This window comes from Agelaius phoeniceus, chromosome 9 (genome assembly GCF_051311805.1).
Source record: "Agelaius phoeniceus isolate bAgePho1 chromosome 9, bAgePho1.hap1, whole genome shotgun sequence".
Classification (NCBI taxonomy): Eukaryota; Metazoa; Chordata; class Aves; order Passeriformes; family Icteridae; genus Agelaius; species Agelaius phoeniceus.
Window position 1 is genome coordinate 29,066,310 of NC_135273.1, and position 10,128 is coordinate 29,076,437.

The following is a 10,128-nucleotide window of genomic DNA, read 5'->3' on the forward strand; positions in this document are numbered from 1 at the left end:
GAGGGCGACGCAGAACGACCCACCCGCCCCGCCAGACTGCCTCCACTTGCGGTGACCACGAACCAAGGGGACGCCCAGTACACCCTCAGCTTGCCGCGCCCGACCGCGCAGCATTTCTTTATTTCCCGCCCCCCCGGCGGAGCCTAAAGCCGCCCTTTGGGCCTCGCTTTGGCGCGGAGCGCGCTGATTGGCCGCTTTGAACGGGCCCGGCGCGACGCCATTGGTGGAGCGCAGCAAGCGGTCGGTTCGAATGCGCGGCGGCCCCGCCCCTGCTCCGCGCGGTGCTGTGGACGTGCCTGTGCGGCGGCTCGTGCGGCGCGCGCGCGCGGCGGCGGCTCCGCAGGTGAGGGGCGCGCGGTGGGGCCGTTGGCGCGTGGGGCCCGGGGGGCGGCCGGGGCGGAGAGATGCGCGCTCCCGAGCCCGTGCGGGGTCCCGCTCCCCAGCCCGGGGACATAGCCCGGTGCGCGGCGGGGAACGCCCCGGAGAGACGGCCAGGGAGCGGGGGAGAGCCTCGGGCCGGCGGGAGCGCGACGGGGGCTGGGCTGCACCGAGCGGGGACTGCCTGGAGCCGGCACCCGCCCGGAGCCGGAGGTGACTCGGTTCTGCCCGGTGTCCGTGACCTCCCCCAGCCCGGAGCCGGAGTGACTCGGCTCTGCCCGGTGTCCGTGACCCCCCCGGAGCTGGAGCCGGTCCGGAGTAGCGGGGGAGGTGCGGAGTGCCCGTCCCGGCTGTTGCCTCTCGCTGTCCGGCCGCTCCCGCTGTGCGGTGACACCCTGGGCCTGTGTCCCCTGGAGTGGCTCGCACCCGGTTCCCGAGTTTCACACAGGGGCATTCCTATCCGTTTCTAGCTCATTCCTCTTGAACAAGCAGTTAGGTAAAAATGATGAGTAGGGTGCACCTTTTTTAGTTTGCTGGAGGGACTTTTCTTCAAAGATTTTTAAATATTTTTTTTTCTGCTTGGAGTCATTGCCCTCTCTTACCTTGGGGTGTAGTTTTTCTAGCTGGAATTTGGAAAAAATATGTTCCGTGTTCCTGTTGATGAGAACAGTTAAGTGTTTCACATTACATCTTAATTACGTGAGGCACTACTCGCTTCTATAGACTTGGCACAGGTTCAGTGACTTGTCTGTGTGTAGGACAGCAACTGTTCACCCTCATTTTCTGTTTCTTTTTTCCCGTCCATTTCAGGGATAACCACAGCAATGGACGATTACACGAAAATAGAGAAGATTGGGGAAGGTAAGTATGGGGAACAGTGAGCTTTTAAATGCTCCACAGTTTGAGCTATGAAGTGTTGCAGAAGATCTGTGCACGCAGCCTGTTACAGGAAACACTGAGGTTGAACCAAGTGGCTAAATAAGCCTGTAGCTTAATTGCTGTGGTAGTTATGTATATCTGTAAGAACTTTCAGCCTGCCCCCTTTTTTTGAAAGTGACATGGTCTTTTTAAAAATAACTGACCAGTGTTGGAAAGTGTCTGTCTTCATTTTGATGGCTAATGCTGTAACATTCCTCCAAAAGGGAGAAAAAATATGTTCTGAGTCCTGAAACCAGCTTACAGCTTAGGAAGCTCCCCCATTTCTCTGAATATAAACTTCCCAGTTGCCCCTGAAGCTGTGCAATGTGTTGTTTTGCTTGGAGCTGCTGGTAGGGAGTAGTGTTTTCTGGATTGTTCTGCTCTGATTATATACAGGCAGTGAGGGTGTCAAGGGAAAGCAAGATAGCAAAGCTCTGTGGAGAAGAGAATTTTTAACAATTACTTCACATTGAGGCACTAAGAAGATGGCTTCAACGCAGGTGTTGGTCACAGCCCCCCCTGTTTTTGGAAATCCAGCCTGTGATCACTGTAGAAGTCTGTGTTTTATAAATTAAGAGTTTGAAGTACATTCTTCTGAGATTGCCCACTCTGAGGCAATAGCAAAAGGTGTGCTTGGATCTTGCAAAATTTTGTAACCAAAGCCTTGTGCCTGAATCTTTCTGAAATAAAACTAGTTTGGGCTTCATGTGAGACATTAATGCTTAAAGAAGGGTTAAAAGAGAAGGCTTACAATGTCTTGGTTTGAGGGCTCTACTTTTGTGAGCACTGATAACTAAGATGGATTGATTTTGAGTTTTACTCTTGGTTCCAATTTCAGCTTCTGCTGAGACCCACAGCACTAGCCTCTCTCTTGCACTGAGCATTGTGCCAGAAGTATTTCTACAGCTCACACTCAGGATGGCTGGATCTCAGACTGAAGAAGCACTACTTTCATTTGCAGCTAAGCCTTTAGCATTTTAATATGATGTATCAATGGCAAAATCATAATCCTTTGTAATGATCTTGCCTGAAAGTTAATCAACTTGAAACTGGAATAGTACCTGATTTTATAACTACATCTTCCAAATATTCACCTTTCACACTTAGGCTTCTAAGTACCTGTCCTAACAAATGCTACACTTCGTGGGTGGCATTCTTTAAACAAACAGAAATATTGCTCAGTGTAACTCTACAGCTAAGTAGTAGTTTGTAATCTAAACAAATACTCCATTTGTAAGGACTTTTCCTACGTTAGCAGCTCCTGTTTGCAATAACTTATTTGTACCTGAAGCTGGTACTTCTATATTTGTTTCACTGTCTTTTTGTTCAGGTACCTATGGTGTTGTGTATAAAGGTCGTCACAAAACCACAGGCCAGGTGGTTGCAATGAAGAAAATACGCCTAGAAAGTGAGGAGGAAGGTGTTCCAAGTACTGCTATCCGAGAAATTTCTTTATTAAAAGAGCTGAATCATCCCAATATAGTCTGGTATGCATATACTGGTATTTAGCTAAACTCTTGGAGGGGCACTAGCTCCCATCAGATCATAAATTATTTTTCCACTCATCTAGTGAGGTGAGAACCTCTCTGCTTAATACAGTATCTGCTTTGCAGCAAATATTTTCAACTCCATATTTATGCCAGTTTTCTAATTAAGCCTTCCTTGTGCTGCCTTTTCATTTTAGGAATCTTACAAATTTTTGTTAATTTAGAAATTTCTGTAAATTCTTTTCAGAGGTTATTGTGAGAATGGTGGCAGCATACATCATGAAAACTGGCTGTAGCTGTTGCTTCAGGCAGACTCAGAAGTTTATTTACCACCTTGGAATACTGTTTGACTTAAGTGTTCTGATGTTCTCCCTGCTGTTCTGTAGCAGGAATTTAGATGTGTTTTGATGCTGTCATAGCTGGCACACCTGAGCTACGAGTGAAACTTCCATCAGTGACTGCTTGACATGTAAAAATTATTGCAGCCATTGTTTTCCCACAACACATTTGCTTGTTCTTTGATGCAGCAAAATACTTAAACTTTAATGTGCCTTAAAACTGGTCAGGTTCCAGCCAGGTAGTGTCTCAATGTGTGCATGTGTGGGTTTAGGAACCCTTACACTGCAATGAGGATGAAGAAGATACTTAAAATTGTGTGCAAATCCTGCTCTGTCTGTTGGATTCCTATTAAATATTCCCTTAAGTTCCCAGTAATTCAGGCTCTGCTGTGACAAGCCAGCTTCAAAGAGAAGCTAGGCACCAACACCCACAGGTGGGGGTTTTTTTAATGGCAAAAGTGTTTTTTCTTCAGACTCCTGTGTCTGATTTGAGAGAACATAAGTTTAAGAGGAAGCTTATAGGCTTTTATCTTAGTTTGACACTATTTCAGATACACTTGATTTTCCAGGTGACAGTATAATTCACTAAGTCTGTTGTTTGAAGACTTTAAGACTTCTACAATAGAATCCTGGAAATATCAGCTTGTATCCCTGTTGAGAAAGGAAATGGGAGTTCATGTGTTTTGCAGTAGAAGTAATTGTATACTCAATTTTTAGTCTTCAGGATGTTCTCATGCAGGATTCAAGACTGTACCTTGTCTTTGAATTCCTTTCCATGGATCTCAAGAAATATTTGGATAGTATTCCATCTGGCCAGTATCTGGAGCGTTCACGTGTCAAGGTAATGAGGACAATTTCTTAACCTAAGAGGGAATTTAATGATGACCTACTAAACTATAAGCAGCTCTTATTTTCAGTATAATTAACTCCTTGAGCAGAAATGAAAGGTTAAATAAGCAGCAGTAGATAATAAGATGAATGTGAGTTTTGCTTTCAAATGCCACTTGAAAATCTTGTAATTACTGAGATCAAACTGCCTTAAACTAATCTTCAGAATTAATTTGTGTAGCTTATGGATTGATTATTAACTCAGTATCTGCAGTGCTTTGGATCTCCATTTCCTGCTGCTGTGGGGAGAGCTAATGAAGGGAACACCTTTGTGTTGCAGGACACTGACATGTACTAAAGATAACTCCTTTCTTTCTTTCTTTCCTGCCATCTCCTCCCTTCTAGAGTTATCTGTACCAAATTTTGCAAGGCATTGTCTTCTGCCACTCAAGAAGAGTTCTGCACAGAGACTTGAAACCTCAGAATCTCCTGATAGATGACAAGGGAGTGATTAAACTGGCAGACTTTGGATTGGCCCGGGCCTTTGGAATCCCAGTGCGGGTCTACACACATGAAGTGAGTTGGGACATAGCTCTGGTGCTTTGGATAGTGTGCACTTGCTTCCTGCTAAGAACTCATTCTGAAACAGTTAAAAACAATCAGTGTTTTCAGGTTTCTTCAAGCCATAAGCTAACAAAAGTATGAAAAAGTTATGTTTTGTTTTCCAAAACAATTTTCCAGTTCTTTGACTGTGGTTTCACACTAAGGTTCCAAAACATTTTATGAATCCCACTCAGAGTGAGTCAGATGGACTCAAACTTGTTGCTCACTGTCTTATAAAGGCATTTTTGCTTTGTACAGTACTTGGGTTTGAGGGGTTTTGTGGCTGTGTGCCAAAGGATTCCTGCTCTTAGGGAAGTTGTGCAGGCAACTTTTCTTGAAGTAGAAGCTACTGCAATGGAGTTGGTTTGTCTACAAATGAAGTTGAAACTAGTATTACACTTCCACTAAAACTCATAGTACTGGCTATTTCTAGCAAAAAACTGTGAATGCTGCTTAATAACAAATGAGCCATTTATTTGCAGTCAGTTAAAAGACCTGATTCCACAAACTTAACCTTTCCTTGTTCCACAGGTAGTGACACTGTGGTACAGGTCTCCAGAAGTGCTGCTGGGGTCTGCTCGTTACTCTACTCCTGTAGATATCTGGAGCATAGGAACCATATTTGCTGAGCTGGCAACTAAAAAGCCACTTTTCCATGGGGATTCAGAGATTGACCAGATCTTCAGAATCTTCAGGTATGTAAGGCTGAACCTTTCCTTGCTACCTCTGTGGCACCACACCAGCAGTTGTGTGTAATTAAAAGTGTAATAGCACATAACAGATTTCAGACTAAATTGCTTAACATTTTGCTTATGCTTGCACAGAGCTTTAGGGACCCCCAACAATGAGGTATGGCCTGACGTGGAATCCCTGCAAGACTATAAAAACACATTCCCAAAATGGAAACCTGTCAGCCTTGAAACACATGTCAAAAACTTGGATAAAGATGGACTTGATCTGCTGGCTGTAAGTAGTCTGTCCTAAGATGCTGATTAAAATCTGAGTGGGCTGTTTGAAATACTCCAGCATACACAAAGCTGTACTCATCAGTCATAGCTAGAAGGAAAACATGGAGATCTTCAAGCTGTCAGCAGTGGTATGAGCCTTCATTCTTGTACAATTCACACCTTGTATGATATTAATTCCTTTCACAAGTAATACCAGACTATTTTTCACATTAAGCAATTATGCCTCAGCTTTTTTATAATAATGATAAGCCACGTACAACTTGAAAGTGAGGATGAGTGTTTACAAAGAGGTTTAAGTGAAGGCTTCTGCCCATAAAGTAGCTGTCACCTTTCTGCTGCCAGCACCAGTTGTGATGTGGCTGTGTGACTGCTGAGCCAGTTGGAAATGTTTATTTTGTGGTAGCATGTGGATTAATCTTGGTGGGCTCATCTTGGTTGAATTTTCATTATATTCTTAACTGAATAAACAAGGATAGAAACAGCTGAATGTATTGATTAGCTGAGACAAGAAACTTTAGCTCAAGTCTGTCTGTAGTGTGTCTCAATTGCCCTTAAATTTGGAGCCAAATATTTTTGGCTGCGGTGTATTAACTTTTAATTGGTATCTCTTGTGTTTAGTGTGAGTTTCCTTTAGTTCTGTGGCCAGGCTGTTAAACTACCACACCAGGCTGTTAATTGGCAAGCTCTTCATCAGTCTTTCCATTTAAGTGCCCTTCCAGCTCATGTGCTGCCACTGAGGGCTAATTTAGGTCACATCCTAAGTGTGCTCTTAGATGTCCTGAGGTATAATAACATACCTTAGCTGTCCTTTGGCAGTTCTAAAGCTGCATTTGTACAGTGCAGACCCACAGATGGGGCTGTGGGTTGGGTGCTCTGTGTGTCCCAAGACAAGCTGACCCTTCAGAACCCCCTTGTAGAGCAGTACCTGTGCACCTGGCTCATGGCTGTGAGCAGTCACAGAGCAGTTCATTACCCATATTGGTAATATGCAGAATGCTCTGAATGAAGTAGTGGTACCCAAAAAACTCAAATGATCACAATTTCTCAGTTTTTCTTGGGGGACAGAGCCCCAGTTCACACTGACAGCCTGAGCATTTGTTGAACATGTAGTTGTCCTGGATAGCTCTGAACCTTGTAGCACAGATGTCTGTATTACAGAGATACAACCCCTGACAGCATCTTTATTAAATCAGTTTGAAATAGAATTATTGCTGACTGTATTTACAAACTAAAATGAAAGGAACAGGCAGGAGAATCTTGTTGAAACAGCTGCATGAAAAGGATCTGCCAAGGGCTCATCTGAGCTTAGGTGGGGCTTCACTGTGTGAAGCCAATAGTTGGGGCTGCTGCTAATAAAGGCAAAAACAGTACAAATTCTTTATGGTATTAATATCATTCTAGTCTCAAAGCATATTAAATTCTCTGAAGACTTGTACGGTTCTGCCTTAATCAATGTTAACATTTTAGTTTCCTATTAGTGCCTGGTGACAGTGGAATCTGTGTAGTAGACAAAGGAATTCCTCACTGGAATCCCTTTAAGTTTCCTATGGCACTTTTAAGCCTTTTAAACCCATAATATAACTTTAAAAGCAACAAAACTAAATAGTTTATTCTAGAGCACAAACTCAGATATGTCAGTGAAAATGTTTCAATGTTTAATTTTTTTTCTATAGACTATTGCAGATGTATGTAAAGGAGCTGTCTTTGACAATGTCTTAACACAAAAATGTGTAATTCAAATTGCATGAGTGAGGTTGTTCAGGACCTTCATAAGCTCAATGACTTCTATGGCCAGCATTTCCAAGCACTTGATGGCTGTTCTCAAAAGCTTTGAATTATCAGGACAGTAGGTACCAGGGAAAACTGATGTTCCAGACTGCTCAGAGAGGTTTCCTTCACTTGCTCTCTCAGTTGTGGTGCTGTAGTCTCAGTGTCAGTGTCCCTTTCTCAGAGAAATTCCCCTCTTTGAGTCAATTTTGAGAGAACCTTTGATACCAGAATTAACTATAGGACACTGTTCTAGGTATAGGTAATGGGAACCTGCTACAAGGTAAAATTGGACATGCAAGGTTAAATCTAGAGGCAGCATTGCATTTGGCAGAAGTTCAGAGAACATAAATGCAAATTCAGTGGTTTAAATCAACCTGGAAGACTCCCTGTAGAATGAAGTGTAAAGATAATTAAATGTCAAGACTGAATACTGGGCAGAGTAAGACTGGTTAAGTTTTGTCTGGAAGACAGATTTGTTGTGCAAGCAGGGGAGAGGCAGCTGGTGGAATCCTGATTACTTGAATTTGAAATGGTCTGTCCTTTAGTAAGGAGAAATAAAAAGACTTTGCTTGTTTTGGGTCTAGTGCAAAACTACTGAATGCTTCATTCCTGTTTTGACCCCTTGAATAAGCTATAGATACTTTTTTTTTAATGGCTAGGAAAACAAATTTCCTCCTCTTTTAGAAACTTCTGAGGGTTATTTTATTTTAATGGCTGTGACACACCTCTTTTTGTTCTCATCACCCTTGAGGTATTCAAAGTAACTCAAGTTATCTTGAGTTCTACCTGTTTGTCATCTACTTTCCAATTTGGATTTTGAAACTGAGTGAGCATTCTCTTATTTTAATTGTAAAGTCACCAACCTGAGCAGAAGCCATTTGACATCACTTTGCTCCATGTCAGCAACAAAAGTGTCAGACCACTTGGCCTTGTAAACATTTAGGGCTTTACCAGCCTAAAGCTTATTAATTTCCCTCAGTAAGAAGCTGAGACAATTATTGCTGCTTGGCTGCCTGGTTCTGGATTTAGTTCAGTGGATGTGGTACCCAGACACAGGCAAGGGCTTGGTTATTGAACAGGGGATTCTTCATCTTCTGAGATAGCATGCACGGCTACTGACTTGTAGGGGAAATAACCTCTCCAACTGGGACAGCACAGAACAAAGGGGGAAAATGTCTTTGTAGTTACTTTATTAATATTAGGGTGAAATATCTATGTATTTAACATGATTTTAGCTCACATTTTATGAGGAAGTAAATGTGTTTTTGTTTTTTTTTTTTTTTTTCTTCCAGAAAATGTTAATTTATGATCCTGCAAAAAGGATTTCTGGCAAAATGGCCTTGAACCATCCATATTTTGATGATTTGGACAAATCCACTCTTCCTGCTAATCTGATTAAGAAATAGGCCTTCATACTAAATCATCCAGAGTGAAATAACTGTGATTACTTTTATTCTTAAGTCTGTCATTTGTATGTCTGTCTTTCTGCTCTTAAGATTGGCTGTATTCTGTTTGTTTTGGTTTAAGTGTTATCTAAATGTAAATATTAACCTGTTAGTGCTGAGTTCAAATACAATACAAATATTGCTGCAATTAATGCAGCCAACTTTCTATAAATAAAGCTTTAACCCCAGTGAAGGACTGAACTTATTTCCAGGCCACAGCTGCTCTACAGAAGGACACTTGTTTTCTTTGGAATGCACTGGAAAGGTACCACTTGGCTAAAAAAGGTGCTAGCCCAAACTTCTAAATGGTCGTTCCTGATATGATAGGAAATTCTTGAGTTTGAGTTGTTTCAGTGTCATGTCAGTTACAATTTTACTTGAGCATGGCAACTGATGTGCCAAAGGACACTGTATGATACACTGAAGAACAGCAACTTGGAAAAGTGTGGATGGCCAAACTGATTTTGAGTTTTTGAAGGCAGCTGCAAATCATTATTTGAGATAAGTCCCTTGCTCCATGTTTTTGTTATTGTCTTGGAGGCCCAAGAATTTACCAAGATATTGGCTGTTGTGAACTCCTAGGAACTGTATCATAAACTGAGATGTCACGTGGCTCCAGACCTTTTGATAATTAAAGCAGAAGCTTTTTAACGCTCCCTGGCATTTAACTGAACAGGTGAGAATATTGTTAAGAGTTCAAATAAAGTTCAGAGGTGTGTACTAATACTGGATTGTGTGTTAGTTTCCAATTCCTACCTTCATTGTTGGTCCACAGACACATCAGTAGGGATGGGGTTTACATCTTAGGCACTGTTGAGCTCCTTTCCTTGCTGGCTGGGGCCAAGGCTTGCAGCTCAGTGGGCAATAGTATTGAAAGTATTTAGATTTCTAAATCAGGTGTCTGAAAGCTCTGATATGAACTCTATAAGCAGTGAGGTTTGTTGGAACCCTGTCCTACAGCTGCTGACTGGACACTAAAAGCAGTGGAGGTGATGACATCCGTCCAGTTCATCACATGTTTGTTGTGTCCATGAGTTGCTGAAAGTGTTAACCTAACTTTTGTTAACAAGCAGCATGGTGAGAGATCAATACCACTTGGGCTGTAACCACTGTTCTCTGCAAAGTGCTTCTTAATCTCCAGAAATATTGGAAACTTGGCTTAATGGAATCATTTGATAGCAGAGCACTGAGGAGGAGAGGATTTTTGAAGTCATACAGGTAAGTTACTTAAATGAAGGCAGTGGGGGAGAAGATTGTGATGGCTGACTCCTTTCTTTTAACACCAGTGAAAGGATGCAATTTCAAGACAAAGTGGGACCTAATTTGTCTCCATTTGCATGCAGTAACTTGATACAGGCTTTACACAGGCCAAGAGGTTTGTAATTGATGCTGT

General features: G+C 42.4%; 1 protein-coding gene across 1 annotated transcript; it reads left to right on the forward strand.

Annotated features, from left to right (window-relative positions):
• Positions 1-250: 250 nt before the first annotated feature.
• CDK1 (cyclin dependent kinase 1) lies at positions 251-9,459 on the forward strand. Its single transcript, XM_054637352.2, has 8 exons — positions 251-343; positions 1,189-1,239; positions 2,627-2,783; positions 3,839-3,962; positions 4,355-4,525; positions 5,084-5,247; positions 5,377-5,518; positions 8,583-9,459. Exons 2-8 carry the CDS (start codon positions 1,203-1,205, stop codon positions 8,694-8,696), a joined length of 909 nt encoding a protein of 302 aa, XP_054493327.1. The 5' UTR covers positions 251-343; positions 1,189-1,202; the 3' UTR covers positions 8,697-9,459.
• Positions 9,460-10,128: the final 669 nt, after the last annotated feature.